The following is a 21,565-nucleotide window of genomic DNA, read 5'->3' as shown; positions in this document are numbered from 1 at the left end:
TGAATAACTAAAATTATTTCAAAATAAAAAGTTAAAAAAAAAATCAATGTTCAGGTGTAAGTGAAAACTATGACAATCATCATCCTCTAAGACACGATTTCTTTCTTTTTTTGGTGAGGAAGACTGGCCCTGAGCTAACATCTACGCTAATCTTACTCTTTTTTCATAAGTGGGACATCACCACAGCATGGCCTGATGAGCAGTGTGCAGATCTGCGCCTGGGATCCAAACCCGTGAACCCTGGGCCACTGAAGCAGAGGTCATGAACTTAACCACTGTGCCACAGGGCCAGCTCCAACATGATTCCATTTTTAATTCTCAAATATATATAACAAAGAATCACACTGGTTACTTTAACAAAGTGTGTTTAAGAAGGTATTCAAATTTTCTAAAAATGTAAAAAGTAAAAGCATTAGCCTTTTCAATTATAGGAAGCTTTCTTTTTTTCCACCAACAAATCAAAATCAATTTCAACACCGACCTACCTCTTTGTGTTCATTGATGCCTTCATCATCCACTTATTGGTGAGAGGATCAAACATCTCCATGCTGCCCAGATGTTCACTCCCATCATGTCCACCCACTGCATACACTTTGCCTGTCGAATGCAGAAGGAGTTACATTTGAGTCCAAATAAACAAACTGACCTTATTTCTATATATAATCAATATATAATGAGAAAAGCATGATAAATTAATTTTCAACAAGTCTTCTTCTGTCCAACACTATGATCAATGCCACTTCAGTAATCAAATGAAAATAAATGTAATCTTCTACTTGACCAAATGCCAGAAGCATGCTGTGCTACATGAAGGTATTTAAATGCTCAGACACCACCATCCCTCCCATAGGCTTCTCAACTTTTTCTTAGATGAAATCACTAATCATGTTTTCAAAAGATGTTAAATAAAATTTAAAAACGCTCATATAAGGAAAATGTAAAACTCTTAATACAGTATGATCAAACTTTTTCTAAATGAAATTAATAAAAATAATACACAGAAAAATTAGAAACATGACATACCAAAATGTTAACTGTGATTATTTCTGGGTATTTGAAGATTTTTATTTTTTATTAAAATATGTTTTCATATTTTCCCAAAAAAAAGCATTTATACTTTTATAATCAGAAAAGTGATTTTTTTAAAAGTCTTCTAACAATTTATCCATGGTTCTGCAATTAATTCATTTTCAGTAACCAGTAAAAAAAAATCTTGTTTCAATAATCATAATAATTAGAGGGGTATAAAAAAAGGTGATATATATTTATTATTTGGGCTGAAAAAACATTTGTCTTTAGTTGATTCTTTTGCAAATATAACTCAAAATAGCTTACTTTAACCCTTTATTTTAATTCCCTTTTCCCTGATACTCACCTCCTGTCAAGCACCTACATGCAAGAGATTGTACACTGAGCATCTATGGGCACAAAGCAAGTAAATAATCACCACCCAAATATTTTATTGACATACTGAAACATATTTTATAATTCAGCAATTTTCTTACAGAAAGAAATTCTCAAAGTTCAAAAATTGAAAAAGAGCATTATGATCACAGAATGTGATTTAAGACAATAGTGGACCCACCTTCCACAGAGATTACACCCACGTGTCGCCTGCGACTATTCATTTCCGGTCCAAAGAACCAACTGTTTTTGTTGATGGAATAGCATTCAATACTGCGAAACGGGTCACCAGATCCACCTCGACCACCGACACAAAACAGCACACCTAAAGGTAAAGCCACAAATTGGAGGTGAAAAGCACAGTTCCCTAAGTTTTTAAAATTAGTACAGAAAAGCTATTTTGGAAATCAAAATACTAACAGAAAAAAAAGAAGAGTTATTTGCATAGCATTCAATGGCATTATGTTACTAGAAATCTAATTTTCTCTTTTCCCCTCATGTGAATTTCTCAAAGAATAGCACGTATCAGCTATCTGTGCTTGCTGACATCCCCTTACAACATGATTTAGATCCTCACCCACTCTGTAACATCGCTCTTGCTAAGGTCTTAACAAAATCCGATAAACTCTTAAATTAATTTCTTACTGAACACAACTACAACATTTGACATGTTGATCACCCCACTTTTTGGGAAACTCCTTAACTCTCTTGATTTCCGTAATACCAAAGTCTCCTTTTGTCTCTGATCATTTCTCTCTTTCCTATCTCTTCCACATTTCATCCTTAGCCTACTTCTCACATACTTGATGATTACACAGGAAAGACCATTCCTTTATTTTAAATTCCATCTGTATCATAACGCCTTCTAAGCCACATTTCCAAGCCACGTTTCCACGGGCACCTCAAACTCAACGTGTTCAAAAGGACCTCCCCATTCCTCGCCTACCTAAACAAGCTCCTCCTTCCCTAAGGGGTCCTTCCTGCCCCTTGAGATTCCCACTGCACTGCCTTAGTTCAGGCCCTCATCAGCTACTACCCAACTACTGCAAAATCCCATCCTCTCATCACTTAGCAGTCCTTTTGCTTTCACATGGTCAACAGAGTAATCTAATTTATAGGCTTTTTGAACAGCTTTTCATTACCTACATCAGTAGTTCTTAAAAACTTCAGTGAATACCACTAACTTGTATACTTAAAAATGGTTAAAATGGCAATTTTTATGTTATAAATATTTTACCACAATTTTTAAAAAAATCAAAACATTACTGCAGTTCAGAATCACCCGGAGGGCATAAACACAGATTGCTGGGCCTGATCCCGAGTTTCCGATTCAGTAGATTTAGGGTAGGTCCAAGAATTTGTATTTCTAACAAGTTCCCAAGTGAGTGCTGCTGCTGCTGGTCCAGGGGCCACCCTTCCTTCACGCTACGAGAACCACTGCCCTGCAAAATAAAGGCTCAGCACAGCATGAACGCTTTGCAGTGTCTCACCTCATCTTCTCCCTCTCTTTCTCTTAAATTTCATGCACCTACAACATGCATATGGTGCTTATCCTCAATGTTCCAATAGCAACTTTTGGTAACTATCATTCACTTAATACATAATACTGAAATGATTATGCTGATATCTGTCTTTGGAGCCTAAACTAGGTTAAGACCGTGTGTTAAGCATTTATGCGCTAATAAGGACTAGCACGGTGCATGGCATGTACTAGGCACTCAATAAATGTACAATGAACTGAATACCCCCTTCCCTAACACCTAGAAGACCATTCTTTTTTGTTTTAAAGATTGACACCTGAGCTAAAATCTGTCACCAATCTTCTTTTTTTTCTTCTTTTTCTCCTCCTCCTCCTCAAAGCCCCCTAGTACACAGTTGTATATTTTTAGTTGTGGGTCCTTCTAGTTGTGCTATGTGGGACGCCGCCTCAGCATGGCCTGATGAGCAGTGCCATGTCCGTGCCCAGGATCTGAAGTGGCGAAACCCCAGGCGGCCAAAGCAGAGCGCGCGAACTTAACCACTTGGCCACAGGCCGGCCCCTAAATATTCATTTTTCACTCAAAACTAAGACTGAGGTTTACTTTCTCTATAAAACCTTTTCTGACCCTTTCAAGGTCAAAATAACCACTCTTTTCGTTGTGCTTCCCACTATACCTTGTGATTATATCAAAGTACCTATAATACATTATTGCATTTATTCATCCACATGTCTATTTTCCCAGATCAGACTGCAAGTTCTCTCAAAATAGGTCTGGCTATATTCTCATTTGCACTTCTAATTCCTAACCCAGAACCTGGCACATGGTAGGCAATTAATAAAGGTTTGCTGAATGATTACACCAATGAATGACCAGAACCGCTTGTGCTATCTTTTCCAACTAATCCAATATTTTAAGTCAGAGAAATCTACAGGTGCAAGAAACTTAAAAGATCATGCAGTCAAAATTGTTTATAAATAAACTGAGGCCTTCGGGGATTAAGAAATTGCCCCCAAACTACAAATGTTTAATGGAACAGCTGGGATTTTAATCCCAGAATGTAATCCCAATCATTGATTAGATTTTCTTTAGATGGAAACTAGTAATTCAGCTATATAGGTCACATAGAAACATGACATGGAAGAGACAAAAACTAAAAATGAAGTAAAAAGATCAGGCTGCAAATCCTTTCTCTGCTATTTCTCCCTGTGGCCTCGGGCACAGTTTCACCCTCTCCAGTTCTTAGTCTCTTCATCCATCAAATGGAATCACACTGTTTATCTCATAACGAGAATCGAATCCTTCACTGAAATCTACTTCATCAAGTTCTTGCAATCGTTTAAGAGACCATGTGTATGAGGGTCTAGACAGTCAAGATGCTGTCTGGTTCCAAATCTGAATCTGAAGAAGAATTTCATTAAATACTTTGACTTCCTGAAACAGAATTCAGAAATGTAAAAAACCGACACTTCAAAAAAATTTAATTCTTGAAATCAACCTATAAAAAAAGGAAAATAAATAAGCAGTCCTTCCCTTGTTACACTAATTATTTATGAGAACTCCTTCTCAACATTCAAACTTTCTTTATATGACCCTAGATTAAAACCCCACTACTGTAATCAAGCATCGTCTTTGCTGCTGTTGGGAGGCTGTTCAGCAGATCCCTTTCTTTGACAACTTTATTAGGTAGCAGCAAACGCAAAGGAAGTCTCTGTCCAGAGAACTGATTCCTGGATTCCTGGACCTCACTTCTTTTCCCTCATTCCTCAAATACATTCTTTATATTTATAAAGAGTAACATATGTAACATGAAGTATTTTCTTGGGAAAATATAAAGTCTGAAAATTCTGGCAAATACTGGCAAAACTGCATGCCTCCTCACATATAAGAGCTTTAGATTCTAAAAGTCCAATATTATCTGTTATACAAATGTTAGATATATTTAGTGCCTTTCTTTTTATTTGATAAAATGCAAAAACAAATATTTAAACAGGTAGTGTGTGTCAAGCTCCATGCTTTGCACTAGAGATACAAACTGAAATAAGATACTTACCTGTCTTTGAAAGGCCAGGAAACATGTCAAATAAACAAATTTCAGTGCAACATAGTAAAATAAAACCAGTACAAACAAAGTGCTCTAAAGGCACAAATGACAGAGAAACTAATTCTGCCTAGGAGAATCAGGAAGACTTCAGAAGAAGAGATATTTCAGCTGGCTCTTCAAAGTATAGAGGATTTGTTATGGCTTTTTAAAGACTTGGCTTGGGGCCAGCCCTGTGGCACAGTGATTAAATTTGGCGTGCTCCACTTCAGCAGCCCGGGGTTCATGGGTTCATATCCTGGGCGCATACCTACACCACTCGTCAGCCATGCTGTGATGGCAACCCACATATAAAGTGGAGGAAGAGTGGCAGACATGTTAGCTCAGGGCTAGTCTTCCTCAAGCAAAAAGAGGAAGACTGGCAGAGATGTTAGCTCAGGGCTAATCTTCCTCAGCAAAAAAAAAGAAGCTGGCTTATTGGTAAAACTATCTGAATCACGTACAGTAAGATTTCATATATGACCTTATTTGCCAATTATTACTTTAAGACAATCAGATACGAATCATTTTACAATTAAGTTTGAGCATGCATAACCAACTCTCAAATATAACAAAGATCCTTCCGGCAGACTTGATAAAATGAGTAATTTAATTACCAGCAGTATGCTTCCTTGGAGTAGTCCGAATGGAGTATTCAAAGTCAGGTACTACTCTGCTGCTCAAGTGAAGGTGGTAATTTCTTGCTTCATCCAATAAGTCTCTACATTTTAGATTTTGCTTGACAATCTGTTCTTTTGCCACAACACCCATAAGAAAATCAACTGGCAAGAGCGGCAAACGAACCTACGATCATGAATAGTTGGCAGAAAGGAAATTTAAATTGTAATAGGATAGCTCATTCTCTACTTCTACTGCAGTATGTTCCCTGTTTAAAACTCATTTATTTCATAAAGTCTTTCTAACATGTGAATGAAGCTTACTGTGCCAAGTTCTAAAGCGATTTCCAGTACTGGTCTGCACTAATAAAATCAGATTATATGTAAATATATCCTCCTCTTTTAAATATAGATTTAAGTAGACTGGATAAAATAATTTAATTGTCTTTATTCAAGTTACTTATTCACTTCCAAAAGTGGTACTGTCATAATCACAGGCCCCTTACTGCTAAAGAAAAGGCACAATGAAAGCAAAATTGCTGTGTTTTGCTCTTTTCCCTTTTAAAGCTAAGACTGAACATATGGAAATGTGATTTATTTCTTACTTAAACACGCAAACATTCATATCTGAAGCAAACAGGTGCTGTTTTCTTCAAATCAATTATCTTGGAAGGTCATATACTAACTCAGAGATGTAGCCCCTCTTTCTTCTCTTAAAGATGTGTTGATTTTCTAGTGGATTGAAGGGACAATCAAACCAGGTAATATGATTTTGAGCTAAACACACACACATACACAAGTAAGATATAGCTGCAAGATAATGAAACTTTTTGTTCATTTTTGTTCACAAACTTATTTTCAAAGTAATTCTGAGGCTCACTTATTATCTCCGTAACCAAGTAACCCCTATTGACAGTAAAAGTAAACAAATAACTTAAAAAGAGACATATTCCAAAATCCAAACAGGCACTGAAGAAGTGAAACTCTCGCTATTTGCAGATGACAAGATCTTATATATAAAAGAAATCCCAAAGAATCCACTGAAAAACTATTAGAAATAACAGCTACAGCAAAGTTGCAGGGTATAAAATCAACTGACATAAATCAGTAGCATTTCTATACTCTAATAATGAACTAACAGAAAAAGAACTCAAGAACACAATACCATTCACAATTGCAACAAAAAGGATAAAATACCTTGGGGTAAATTTAAGCAAGGAAATGACAGACCTATACAACGAAAACTACAAGACTTTCCTGAAAGAAATTGATGACAATATAAAGGATGGAAGAACATTCCATGCACATGGATTGGAAGAATAAACATAGTTAAAATGTCCATACTACCTAAAGCAATCTATAGATTCAACACCATCCCAATCAGAATCCCAATGACATTCTTTACAGAAATAGAACAAAGAATCCTAAAATTCATACGGGGCAACAAAAGACCCCGAATTGCTAAAGCAATCCTGAGAAAAAAGAACAAAACGGGAGGCATCACAATCCCCGACTTCAAAACATACTACAAAGCTACAGTAATCAAAACAGCATGGTACTGGTACAAAAACAGGTGCACAGATCAATGGAACAGAATTGAAAGCCCAGAAATAAAACCACACATCTATGGACAGCTAATCTTCGACAAAGGAGCTGAGGGCATACAATGGAGAAAAGAAAGTCTCTTCAACAAATGGTGCTGGGAAAACTGGAAAGCCACATGTAAAAGAATGAAAATTGACCATTCTTTTTCACCACTCACGAAAATAAACTCAAAATAGATCAAAGACCTAAAGGTAAGACCTGAAACCGTAAGACTTCTAGAAGAAAATATAGGCAGCACACTCTTTGACATCAGTATCAAAAGGACCTTTTCGGACACCATGTCTTCTCAGACAAGGGAAACAATAGAAAGAATAAACAAATGGGACTTCATCAGACTAAAGAGCTTCTTCAAGGCAAGAGACAACAGGATTGAAACAAAAAAACAACCCACTAACTGGGAAAAAATATTTGCAAGTCATATATCTGACAAAGGGTTAATCTCCATACTATATAAAGAACTCACACAACTGAACAACAGAAAATCGAACAACCCATTCAAAAAATGGGCAGGGGACATGAACAGACATTTTTCCAAAGAAGATATACGGATGGCCAATAGACACATGAAAAGATGCTCATCATCACTGATCATCAGGGAAATGCAAATCAAAACTACACTAAGATATCACCTTACACCTGTTAGAATGGCAAAAATAACCAAAACAGGGGCTGGCCCTGTGGCCGAGTGGTTAAGTTCGCGCGCTCCGCTGCAGGCGGCCCAGTGTTTCGTTGGTTCGAATCCTGGGTGCGGACATGACACTGCTCGTCAGACCACGCTGAGGCAGCGTCCCACATGCCACAACCAGAAGGACCCACAACGAAGAATAGACAACTATGTACTGGGGGGCTTTGGGGAGAAAAAGGAAAAAATAAAATCTTTAAAAAAAAAAAAAATAACCAAAACAAAAAAGTAACAAATGTTGGAGAGGTTGCGGAGAAAAAGGAACCCTCATCCACTGCTGGTGGGAATGCCAACTGGTGCAGCCACTATGGAAAACAGTATGGAGAGCTCTCAAAAAATTAAAAATAGAAATACCACATGACCCAGCCATCCCACTACTGGGTATCTATCCAAAGAACATGAAATCAGCAATTCCAGAAGTCCCACGCACCCCTATGTTCATTGCAGCATTATTTACAACAGCCAAGATGTGGAAGCAACCTAAGTGCCCATCAACTGATGATTGGATAAAGAAGACATGGTAGATATATACAATGGAATACTAATCAGCCATAAACAAGGATAAAATTGTCCCATTCACAACAACATGGATGGACCTTGAGAATATTATGTTAAGTGAAATAAGCCAAATAGAGAAAGACAATCTCTGTACGACTCCACTCATATGTGGAAGTTAAACATGTAGACAGAGAGAACAGATTAGTGGTTACCAGGGGAAAGGAGGTGGAGGTTGGGGGAGGGCACAAAGGCTGAAGTGGTGCACCTACAACATGACTGACAAACAATAATGTACAACTGAAATTTCACAAGGTTGTAAACTATCATAATCTCAAATAAAAAAAAAAATCCAGAAAAAAAAAAAGAGACATATTTCTGAGGTTATAAAGGTAAAACTGTGGTGAGGGAAGAAAATGGAAAGTGATGTCTTACAGTTCTATCCAGAATAAATCTATATGCGTAATAAATGTACTCTCATTAGCAAACTAATTCAGTAAAGTTTAGAAACGTCATTATAAAACAATAGTTAAAAATTAATTTAGAGTTGTTTCCTCAGAACCATTTTCTATTTGTGTAAATAAAATACTCATTATTACTACCTCAAAGGGATATTTTAAACATTCAGGTTAAAAAGCAGAGAATGATATTTGTAATTCAAACGTTAACAAATTCAGACTTACCCTTAAATAGTATAGTGAGTAAACAGGGAAGTAAGAATCAAGCCATTTTCACACGGTATTACATCAATGGATAATCTACACTTCTCATGATAAATGAAGCATGCTGATTTGCTTCCATATCATTTCATTTCTACACACAATCTTATTTCAGTCCCTACCTGTGCAAGTGTTTCATCCAACCATTTGGAATGATGCTGAGGATTGGCAAGAAGCCACTTGATGGCTGCACTATAGACCTGCTTTTCATTCTCAATATTTAGATCACTAGACGACAGAAGCTTATGGAGATGCTGGGGTGACACACTTACAAAGTCTTCACACTCCACTACTTCAGTAAAATGCTCACAGGCATACTGATCCGCCATGTCCATTAAGTCTATTCGATTGTGACTTTCTGCAAAAGCTCTTACTGCCAGGCAATTGGAGGGATGAAAATGTAACTTCATATATTCACAACAAGCTCTGGCCACCAGTTCAACCTGTAGAATACAGGCTGCATACAAGAGAGGCTGGACGTTGTCCACAGTCAAAGTGAGCCGTGAAGAATAGACAAACTTTACCAAGTCTTCTATTGCGTCACCATCAAAATCTCTGATTTCAATGAGTGTTTGCTTGGCTTCAGCCATTTCAGAGAGAAACATAGCTCTGAAGTAGGGAATAACACATGCCAACACCAGTTTGTGACAGGAGATTAGCTTTGAGCCAACCTGTTCAGAACAAAGAAAGAGACACTCAGCTTAATATCAAAATCAGTTTTAGATCAGCATCGAGCATGTATTGGAGCAGGGACAAAAATTCCAGACAAATTTGGTGTATTTGTTTCAACAATGTAATCCTTAGGTCACTTATTTTCAATTTAGGGCAATTTCTTAATGTCAAGCAATTTGCTTCTTCCAAATTAGCCACTTATCCTTGATACATTTTTCTATAATGTATAGACAGTAAATCTATGTTTTTTTCTATATTATCTCATATTTCAGAAGCATTTTGTGAATTAATGAGAATAGCAGCAAATATCATGTAAGCACTTACTATGTGTCTTTTACTATTCTTTTGGGTCCATGAGTCCTTTCTTCTGCCTCTTTTTAAAAAATTTTCTTCCGGTTTTATTGATATAATTGACATATATCATTGTATAAGTTTAATGTATATAACATAATAATTTGATATATGTATATATTGTGAAACAATTACCACAATAAGTTTAGTCAATATCCATCACCTCACATAATTACACATTTTTTTTCTTTCCTTGAGATGAGAACTTTTAAGATCTACTCTCTTAGCAACTTCCAAATATAACTACAGTATTGTTAACCACAGTGACCATGTCAGGAACTATTCTAAGTGTTTTTCACATATTAATTCATTTAATGGTCCCACTGCCCCTATGAGTAGGTACTATTATTATCCACAATTTATCAGTGACAAAATTGAAGCAGAGTAAATAAAATCAGTATTTACTAATATTTACTATGAGCTTAACTGAGGTTTTTTCCATTTCCTATTTAAATTATTTTGAAGTGATATATTCTATATGAAAGTAATGAAAAACACTGAAATCTCAAAACCTTAATGGTTGAAAAATTAGATTGAAAAATTAGTTTGCCATTACAAATGACCCAGTAGTAAACTTCGTCGTAACTGAATCATTGTTCACATTCTCTATCATTTCCTACAGATAAATTCTTAAAAATAGACATGTTGCTTCAAAGGATGGCTACAATTTGGATGCAGGCTGCTAAACTGTCCATTTCTGATCTACCTACAATATTTGCGCCATATTCTGAGTGTTAACTTGTTAAGAAATTTGCCAATTTGACGAATGAAGATATTAGCTCACTGTTTTAGTTTATCTTTCTTTTACTAATATGATTTGAACCATTCATAAATTATGGGCTATTTGTATTTCTCCTATGAACTTTTTTCTATGATTTTTTCTTATTTATTTGTAAGAACTCTTCCATATATTTAGAGTATTAGCCATTTGTCATATATATATTTCAACCTTTTCTCTATTTTATACTGTGCTTTTAAATTTTATTCACCCCTTATGGATTTTTATATAATCAAATCAATCCTTTTTTAATGATTTCTACATTAAGTGCTATGCTTGAAATGGGAATTATTTAATATTCCATAAATATTTACTTCAGGTATTTTTTCTAGTACTTTTATGGTTTTATGTTTCACACTTAAATCTTTATTTCCATCTGGAAGTTTTTGATACTGAGTAGACAGATATCTTCTTTTTAACATAGTAGTTATCCAGTTTTCCCAGCACTTTACATTAAATAATCAATGAGTACAAGTTAAAGGATAGTAGTGTTTTAGCAATTTTCCTGTAGCATTTTGATTATATAATACATTTATAGTCATGTCTCACTATTTGGGAATTATGTTTAACTTAAGAACTTCTAAAGGAAAATGCCTGAAGAGTGTTACAATGTATAAATGGTTCTGCTTATAAATGCACCTCACCCAACTTTTTTCCACTAATATAAACAATATCATTTATTTCAACAAGTACAAGATGGTGATTTCTGGTGGTTATACTATATTTAATTTTTCAAAGAATTCACAAGGCAGGACTTAGATTCTGTTGAGACTCAAGTTGTAACCTAAGACTAAAGCAGGAAGCTTGGCATGTTTTCAAATATACTTCAGCCTTAAAATGGGATCTGAAATCTGATATTGAACTTTTTAAAAACAGCCTAAAAATATCCTTTTTTGGACTGTCTGTGCATGCATGTTTGGACATGTCTATGCAAATATTTGTAAATCTTGAAAGAAGACATAAACCTGCTCAATTACTTGCCAATACTATTACATAATAGTAATATAAAATAGCGTTCTACAATTTCCAGATAAACATTATTTTAACACTGTCTTCTCATCTAAGCCATAGAAATCAATGGTTTGCAAGTTATTTTCATGTGGTTTGTAAGAAGACTCTGTCTCTGTATAACGCTATTTTAATTTCTTGATTCAAATAAACCAAAATGTGGATATTTAATAAATATATACACACAATCATACCTCTATGTAGCCTTTTAGAATAAACACCCAATTAACTTTGAGACACATGTATGAAATAGGAACATCAAAAAATTTAGCTTTTGGGGCTGGCCCCGTGGCCGAGTGGTTAAGTTCGCGTGCTCTGCTGCAGGCAGCCCAGTGTTTCGTTGGTTCGAATCCTGGGCGCGGCATGGCACTGCTCATCGAACCACGCTGAGGCAGCGTCCCACATGCCACAACTAGAAGGACCCACAACGAAGAAGATACAACTATGTACCGGGGGGCTTTGGGGAGAAAAAGGAAAAAATAAAATCTTTAAAAAAAAAAAAAATTTAGCTTTTTATGCATTAGTTCTCCTTTGATACTATATAGTCTCATATTTATGAAAGTTTATTTCTACATTTTTATTCTCTGGTACGTAAAAATAATTATTACCAAAAACATTTCATCAGAAATTTAGAAATAAAAGAAATCAAAGTCTAAAGACTAGGTGTTTTAAAATTGGGTGAAAAATATACAAACTACAAAATATTAGATATTACTATACAACTGACTACTACATAAACACTAACTATGTTTTTGATAATAGTGAATCTTCTAATTTACATTCCTTTTTATTAGATCTGTGAATATATGAATAAATAAAAATACTCAGAAAAAAACATGCCAAGCTTAAACTGAAGTAGTAAAAAATGCAGAATATCAACATCAATAAAATGATCCCTTATCAAAATACAAAGATTGAAATACAAACCACTTCTCAAAACCTTGAGTAATTTTCCATAGATTAGCCAATAGGGATCAAAATAAAATGAAAGAAAGGCTTTAGACTGGTAAAGCACTTCACTCTCAACACGGGATGTAGGAACAGGAGGGGCACAGAGGGAAGTCACGCATCTTCAACTTTTATTGCTGATGCCACATTTAGGTCCAGCCAGAAAAACTATATGATGAACTAAGTAGAACTCTGAAAACAATAAATGATCTTCTGCTGAATTATGAGGTAAAATGAACTAAAAATGACATAAAAAAATTAACTAAACAAAGAACATTAAAAATTCCATCAACCATCAGTTCTGACTTACAAAATGAACCCATCTATTTCTTCCATTAAAGCCCACTTACTTTCCGAGTTTTCTTTTTTCCTCCTGACTGAAATACATAGTCAGTGTGTAAAATCAAGAAAGCACAGAAAAATAAAAGGGAAAAAACCTTACTCACAATTCAGCAAATGCTGTCAATCTATTGGTATATTTCCTTCTAACTTTTTTCCGTGCATTTTGAAACATAACTGAGATTGTCCTAAACCTCAGCATCTCTTCCTAAGTTTCTGAACGCTTGCGTAACTTTCATGCTTATTGGCTGTATGCTCTTCTGCACAGCGGATGGAACGCACAGTTTATTCAACCACTGTGATATCAGCTTTAGATAACTTTTCCATATTTTAAATACAAACAGTATCTTAGAGCAGAAAGTTTTTCAGCATTCCAGAATATTTCCTTGAGATAAAATATGAAAAGCAGAATTAGTGAAATCAAAAAAAGCATTTTATAGCTCTGGACACACACTGTCAAACTGGCCCTGAAAAACAGTGAGCCCATTTCTATCCACCAGTAGTATTTGAGAACGCTCTTCATCAAAATTCCAAAAGCAATAAATACGTTTTAAATATTCAATATGTTAATAAGTGAACAATTTTTTAATTCATTTAATTTTTACTTCTTAGCTATTTTTAATACTTTTTAAAAATCTGGCTAAAAAAATTGGCTACTCTGTGAACTCTTATGAACTAGTTGTTCTTACATAGGTTCACTTCATTTCTAAGTATTAATTGTATAATCCAATAACAGAAATTGTTTAAAAATCATTTACAAACACAGCTGAAAAAATTTTTAAATCATTAAAAACTAAAGTATATTAGATTGAAATGTTTATAATTATGCCACTTAGTAACTCAAGCTAAGTGTTTGAGAACTATACTGAAATAAAAGTGCAGAAGACACACAATGGAACAGAAATAAAGACTGGAGGGGAAAAAACGCTATATACACAAGTTTCCGTTTATGTACATTTATAAACTGTATTCTAATTTCTCAGTTTAATCCCTTGTAATTTTGCCCTTTTAACTCAGTAAGCTACTCTTTTCAATAATCTACCAATTTTAATCAGTTTGTGAGGACAAAAAGTGTTTTACTGCCAAGGTCAAGAAGGGGTTAAATGTATAAGACTCAAGATAATGTCTTGGCTTGTAGTGAATTACCACATCACAATGTCTAGCCAGATTCACTGTTATACCATCTTAACTAATCATACATTTGTTTTAAAAACCCTGCACAATGGAAACAATAACTTAGAGAGCATTTTGGGGGGCAAATAAACAAGGATCTAGGGATAAAATATTTAAATACCCCCTCTTCTGAGCAACATTAAAAAAATCAAAATATTGACTTACTAGTTGAATGGAAGAAAATAAAGGTGATCATTTTCTTAGATTTCTTAACATAGAATGCTTAAGTGTTAAATACAGGACCACTTTGTCCTTTATCATTTCTCTTTTATTAGATTATGTCTGCTTTCCAGTGAGGAGTTAACTGTTACATTTTATAAGGGTAATAATTTTATCATTTCTACCTCTGGGAAGTATAATATTATAATGTAGTTCACATATTTCGTTCCCCTGCAATCTTTCAGAGCACTTACTTTTACCTGGTCAGCTGGAAGTTTTGACAGCAAATAATTATAACACTTAGAGTCTCGAAAATATTTATTAGATTCCTATAAATATTTGTTTTTAAAAAAAATCACAGGAACATGCACTTCCAAAAAAAAAGAGCCAAATAATATGAATAAACTTATTCAGTGGCGGCATTGACAGGTGATGTAAGGGGTGTGCACCTCTAATAACCTCTATTAACTTCTTCAAGTAAAATTAACTATGATCTTTAATAAAGACAGTGACATCTGCTGAAACTGCATAAAGCATGAATAACAGCATCTTTGTAAATGCTACTCTTGCTGCTCTATAACGTATAATCTAAGCATTATTAGTGGTATGCAACACCCCTTCAAGACAATTCCCCCCTGCCCTTTCCCCAACCAAATTGTTGCCCTTAAGCAGCTTCTCGCACATATAATTTTAGAGCTGCTACCGGATATACTGTCTAAAAATATTTTCACTAATGAATAAACATTATAGTACACAGACAAGTTTTACCACTCCCTGAAATGATCTCAACATAATACAGTCATGCGTCACTTAACAACAGGGATACGTTCTGAAAAATGTGTCGTTAGGCAATTTTGTTGTGTGACTATCATAGTGTACTTACACAAACTTAGATGGTACAGCCTACTACACACATAGGATATATGGGACCACCACCATATATGTGGTCTGTCGTTGACTGAAATGCTGTTGTGCAGCACATGGCTGTACATAATCTGCCATGTGAAACCAATCGCCTTTCCAATAACCTCTCAGACATAATCAACAGATCCTCTCCTTTGCTTCCATAAACATTCACAAAAAAGGCAATCATTAAATTATATTATAGTTAGCTGTGTATGTGCTTATCTCTGGCTAAACTTTAAATTCCCTCAAGGCAAGTACAGTATATTATGCAAATTTATTTATACTCTCCATGTACTAGAGGTAAACCTTAGTAAATATTTGCTAAATGAATTAATTTGCTGTTTCTAATATAGGTGCTCACTTTGGAATTTAAAAATGGGGTCGTGGTCTTATATATGAAAAATAAAACAAATTTTGATAATTACCTTTCTAAAATCTTTGTGCTAAAAGCAATAATGATCAAAGGAAACACACCAAGAAAAGGAGATGAATTTATATCAAAGAATCATCCTCAAGGTTATATGAATATAAAAAGTGAAGTTTATATTGATTAGAATGTTATAAATTATCCATAATCCTATTTGGTTTAGTTGTGCTGTGACAGCTAAATTCTGAAAGTTGAAGAAACGCTGAATTAAAATTAAGAAACAAATCCAATAGCAGACATGCTGAAAGATTAAGATGTAATTCTTCCTAACGAATAGGAACACAATATACCATAGCAGAATTATCTGATACCATTGGAACGACAATCATAGTATACATAATGATCCTAATAAGTGATATTTATTGATTATTTATTATGTACCAAGACTGTCATAAGGACTTTACATGCATCAATTCACTTATTGCTCACAAAAACATAATTTACCCTTGTACTTTTATAGTTGAGGAAATAAAACTGCAAGTCCCTTCAAACTAGTGTGATTTCTCGTTCCTAAATGACCTGTATCCCTGTTTCAAACACAGTATTTTTAGTCTTCCACCAGATTCCTCTAAAGCTTTCATTTCAACCTATTGCTGAAGCTACTCAATAAACAAAGGAAACTTACAAGTTTAGTTATCACTTGCCCTGAGACGGCTGTATCCTTATTTTTCACTTAAGAAAGTTTACATGCAGCAGCTTGTAAAAATTATTCTAAAATCAAATTATAAAATTTATAAAAATCAATAATATTCTATTCCTTTTCCATGCAGACACTGATAGGCTGAATTGGTAATTGATTAAGTTCAAACAATCTATTTTGCATTTTTTAGTTTTGCCACAGCCAGTGTGGGTCACTGAATTTCACACTAGGGCTGAAAATTAGAATAATGGCATGAGAGTAAATATAGCATACCATACAGATCAAAGAGTTTAAGTGTTTCTTCATTAAAATATATACACGGCTAAATTTCACACAGAGCTGGTAGAATTATCTAATGGTTTTCTTCTTAATATCTTAGGACCTAGAAATATGTAAGGACACCAAGAGTATAAGTAAAGAGAATATAAGTCATTTATCTACAGTGTAACACTATACTCCTGGACATTCCAGGCCTGAAACTCAAAGTTTATGCTTTCAGTTTCTGGACTTTTACTGAGTGTCCCGGATCTGAATCTCCACGTATGCCCTCATTCTCCATGACTGTGAGCTCTAAGAACCTGTCTGATTAGGAGCATAAAGCAAAATCTATGAGATCCAAAAGTGGCAAATCTCATGTGGAAAATACTGCATGGATGCATATGAATCACCAAAAATTTTAACATTACACTGAGAGATAAGAATAAGAAGAAAGTACTCTAAACAAGTAATGAAAAACAACTAGAACACAGGCTCTTCCATACTACTTTATCACTTTTCCAATTTTATTAAAATTGTCTTTTGTAGCAGAACAGCATGGTCTTACAGACCACAGACTTACGAAAGACTTTTCACCCAAGTCTCAACAGACTCTACTTCACTATCAGGTATAGATCAACAATTTCACTTAACAGGTGGCACTCTTGAAGTGGAGATTAAATTACCAGAACAGGAGCAGACAGTGAAACACCAGTGCAGCCAGGGAAGCAACCAGGAATTCCTGACTTCTCACCAACGCAAGAGTAAGAGAATCCATCACGGCTTTTAAATCCACAAGTTAAAAGCTTATCTGCCAACAGCAATTTATTAATTTCGCTAATAATAACTACTTGGTTTTAGGGTTCCAAATTCTCAGAAGTTAAATTAACTAAGAAACAATGAGTATCAATATTTAATTAGCATAACAGTTTAATCTTACACTAATCTCCCTTTATTTACCCTCCCTTGTGCCCCTTCCCTTTCAATAAAAGAGGACTGAGACTAAAATCATTCTGACTATAACAAATAACTAGAGCACCAAAAATTGCCTTATGTGGTTACAGAAACCCTCATTTTCACAACACACTGATGAGGTTGATAAAAGTAAAAAAAGACAGTCTCACCTTTAGTGTGACATCACAGAGTTCTCCATTTTCATAAAACCGCAGAAGTGAACTGTGAAAATCTCTCCAAGCTTCATTTGCTTCAAAGATAAAGGAGTCTTCTCCAGCACCATCACTAACTGAAGATTTGTTCTTCACTTGTTGCTGCTGTTGCTTTTTCCCCTTTGTGAAGTGATTCCTGGCTTGTTTTGCATTCATAGATTCTGAAGCCATTTGCAACACTCTTCTTTTAATACAGCTCTCTTCTCGAACATCCCATTTATTCTTTTGTAAAGGGTGGGGAGAAGGCAGAAGGCAGAAGGTGGATGGAGCCCACTAAACTTCAGACATTTTTCAAAACCCACGCAAGTGCCTTTGTCCAGTTTGCTGAAATTAAAAAATCAACAACAAAACACACACAGAAACAAACCAAAAGAAAAAAAAGCTATCATGAGTAATTATAGTTTACCAATATTATATATGTAAAATGACCATATAAATCATTCTTGCACAAAGAACAAGGAACTTTGCAGTTTTTATGCTAAATGTCACATAAGTTACCTCAGCCAATTATTTTATATTGGTGAAGGAACTCCTTTAAAATGTAATCTGAAAACTCTGGGAAGATGGCAGAGCAGGAAGCACCAGGAATCTGTCTCCCTGCCTGGACAACACTTGCACCAGCAGAATCTGTCTGATGTAACCATTTTGGAACTCTGGAATCTGCTGCAGGCTTGAAACTTCCGGGAGAAGACTTGGATGGTAAATTAAGGTTAATTTTGGTCAATTTCAGCTGTTAGGACAGTAGCAGCTGCCCATCCCACACCGCCAGCTATGTGACAAGCAGCTGGGCACATGCTCCTGGCGCAGCTTGCACACAGTTTGCAGGAGCCACGGTGAGCAAAAGGACCCTGTCCTCCAAATATCAGAGATCTCTGCTTTGACTGCCGACTACCGTTTCTGATCACACAGGTGCAAAGAAGTGGGACGCCACTGTTGTTGCACGTCTCCCCACTGTTGCAAGTCCCTCCCTCACTTCACTCTCAGCTGAAGTGACTTCCAGAGGATTTAAAAGGCTGGTGCCCTTTACCTCCTTCATTTTTTGCTTTTTCCCCTTTGGAGAGCGAGTCATTAAAGACCAAGACATTAAAAAACAACTGCACATACAAGGAAAATTAAAGTGACTGTGCAAGCCCGGGGAAAGGCTCAGGAAAGACCAGAGAAGACCTTAAGTTTACACCTCAGGCTGATCTTCAGCATAGAAACAGCCTACAACAATCAAATTAAAACAAAAACAATAACAAACAACAGGATACCTTAAGAAGAGGGAGAATCTGATTTCCAGAGTTACCATATTACTAGATTCAAATGTCCAATGTTCAACAAAGAGATCACAAGGCATACAAAGAAACAGAAAAGTATGGCCCATTCAAGGGAAAAAATAAGAGAAACTGTCCCTGAAAAGAACTAATGCAATTTATACTAGATAAAGACTTTAAAACATCTGTCTTAAAGGTGCTCAAAGAACTAAAGGAAGACGTGGAGAAAGTCATCTGTGTGAACAAAATGGAACTATCAATAAAGAAAGAGCAAACCTAAAAAGGAACCAAAAGCAGATCCTTGAACTGAAAAGGACAATAACTGAAATGGAAGAGTCACTAGACAGGTTGCCCGGTGGCGCAGCGGTTAAGTTCACATGTTCTGTTTCTCGGGGGCCCAGGGTTCGCTGGTTCAGATCCTGGGTGTACACATGGCACCACTTGGCACGCCATGCTGTGGCAGGTGTCCCACATATAAAGTAGAGGAAGATGGGCATAGATGTTAGCTCAGGGCCAGGCTTCCTCAGCAAAAAGAGGAGGATTGGCAGTAGTTAGCTCAGGGCTAATCTTCCTCAAAAAAAAAAGATTCACTAGAGGCATTCAAAGGCAGATTTAAGCAGGCAGAAGAAAGAGCTGGTAAACTTGAAGACAGGACAATGGAAATTATTGAGGCTGAGGAACAGAAAGAAAAGACTAAAGAATCACAAACAGAGCCTAAGGAACCTGTGAGACATCACTGAATAGACCAACACATGCATTGTGGGGTATCCTAAAAGGATGAGGCAGAGAGAGCATTTGAAGAAATAATGGCTGAAAACTTCCCAAATATGATGAAAAGACATGAACATAAACATGCAAGAAGCACCAAGAAAGATAAACTCAAAGAGACCCACATTGAGACATTATAATCAAACTTTCAAAAGCCAAAGATAAAGAGAGAATCATAAACAAAAGCTGAGGGAGTTCGTGACCAGTAGACCTGGCCTGCAGGAAAGACTCAATGAAGTCCTACAAGGTGAAATGAAAGAACACTAGACAGTAACTCAAAGCCATATGGAGAAATAAAGATCTCAGTAATAGTAAATACGCAGGTACAAAAGTTAGCATTATTGTACAAAAGCTGGTATGATTGCAACAATGGTTTGTAACTGCACTTTGTTTTCTACATGATTTAAAAGACTAATACATTTAAAGAATAGTTATTAATGTAAAAGATAGTATTTCTGTAACTTTGGTTTGTAACACCAAATCTTGTTTTCTACATAATTTAAAGGAATAATTTAAAATAATAAGTAAAAAATAAAAATTTAAAATAAAAAATTTAAAATAATAATTTAAAGGAATTTTTAGTTTATGTTTTTGGGCACATAATATATAAAGATGTAATTCTGTCACACGAACCACTGAAAGGAGTGAGATGGTGCCATAAAGGACCAGAGTTTTTGTCTGTTATTGATGTTAAGATTAGAATGTTATAACTGTAGGACATTAAATGTAATCCCCATGATAGCCACAAAGAAAATATACACAAAGGGAAATAAGAAAGGAATTTAAGCATTTCACTACAAAAAAACCAACTAATCACAAAAGATGACAACACTGCAGGAAATAAGGGTCAATAAAGCTAAAAGGCATACAGAAAACAAATAGCACAATGACATAAGTAAGTCCTTCCTTATCAGTAATTACTTTCAATGTAAATGGATTAAACTCTCCAATCAAAAGACAGAGATGGGGGCCGGCCCCGTGGCCGAGTGGTTAAGTTTGCACTTTGCTTCGGTGGCCCAGGGTTTTGCCAGTTCGAATCCTGGGCATGGACATGGCACCACTCATTAAGCCACGCTGAGGTGGCGTCCCACATGCCACAATTAGAAGGAACCACAAGTAAAAATACACAACTATGTACTGGGGGGCTTTGGGAGAAAAAGGAAAAATAAAATCTTAAAAAAAAAAAGAGAGAGATGGCAGAATGAATAAAAATACATGACCCAACTATATGCTGTCTACAAGAGACTCAACTGAGATCCAAAAAGACAAACAGGTTGAAATGGAAAGAATGGAAAAAAATATAGCATGCAAATAGTAACCAATAGAGAGTAGAAATGGCTATACGAATATCTGACAAAATTAGACTGTAAATTAAAAAATGTCACGAGACAAAGAAGGATATTATATATTAATAAAAGGTCAATAAATCTTTTCCTGGCAGCTCGTCTGCAGAAGGAGCAGTATGTCCACGGAAGGCCCTCAGGGAGCCTCTGAAGAGGAGCAAAAGGAAATGGAAGATAAAGTTACTAGTCCAGAGAAAGCTGAAGAAGCAAAATCAAAAGCAAGGTATTCTCATCTGGGACAAAAGCCTGGAGGTTCAGATTTCTTAGGGAAACGACTGCAGAAAGGGCAAATATAA

The 21,565-nt window shown here is 35.5% G+C and overlaps 1 protein-coding gene across 4 annotated transcripts in view; it reads right to left on the bottom strand.

The window, feature by feature from the left end:
- The window catches only part of KLHL8 (kelch like family member 8), a 67,367-nt gene that overhangs the window by 32,451 nt on the left and 13,351 nt on the right, over nucleotides 1-21,565 (bottom strand). For 3 of the 4 annotated variants that reach the window (XM_046656147.1, XM_046656150.1, XM_046656148.1), the window contains exons 2-6: nucleotides 17,861-18,226; nucleotides 9,203-9,751; nucleotides 5,580-5,766; nucleotides 1,586-1,729; nucleotides 486-597 (exon numbers count right to left, since the gene is read on the bottom strand). In XM_046656147.1, the coding sequence (XP_046512103.1) occupies nucleotides 486-597; nucleotides 1,586-1,729; nucleotides 5,580-5,766; nucleotides 9,203-9,751; nucleotides 17,861-18,073 (1,205 nt within the window). In that variant the 5' untranslated portion in view covers nucleotides 18,074-18,226. The remainder of the gene's footprint in view (nucleotides 1-485; nucleotides 598-1,585; nucleotides 1,730-5,579; nucleotides 5,767-9,202; nucleotides 9,752-17,860; nucleotides 18,227-21,565) is intronic. The other variant, XM_046656151.1, reaches the window with a different exon arrangement.

The sequence above is a fragment of the Equus quagga genome, chromosome 3, assembly GCF_021613505.1.
Source record: "Equus quagga isolate Etosha38 chromosome 3, UCLA_HA_Equagga_1.0, whole genome shotgun sequence".
NCBI classification, from domain to species: domain Eukaryota; kingdom Metazoa; phylum Chordata; class Mammalia; order Perissodactyla; family Equidae; genus Equus; species Equus quagga.
Note: the sequence above shows the minus strand (reverse complement) of the source record. Positions and strands in the feature narration are given on the sequence as shown.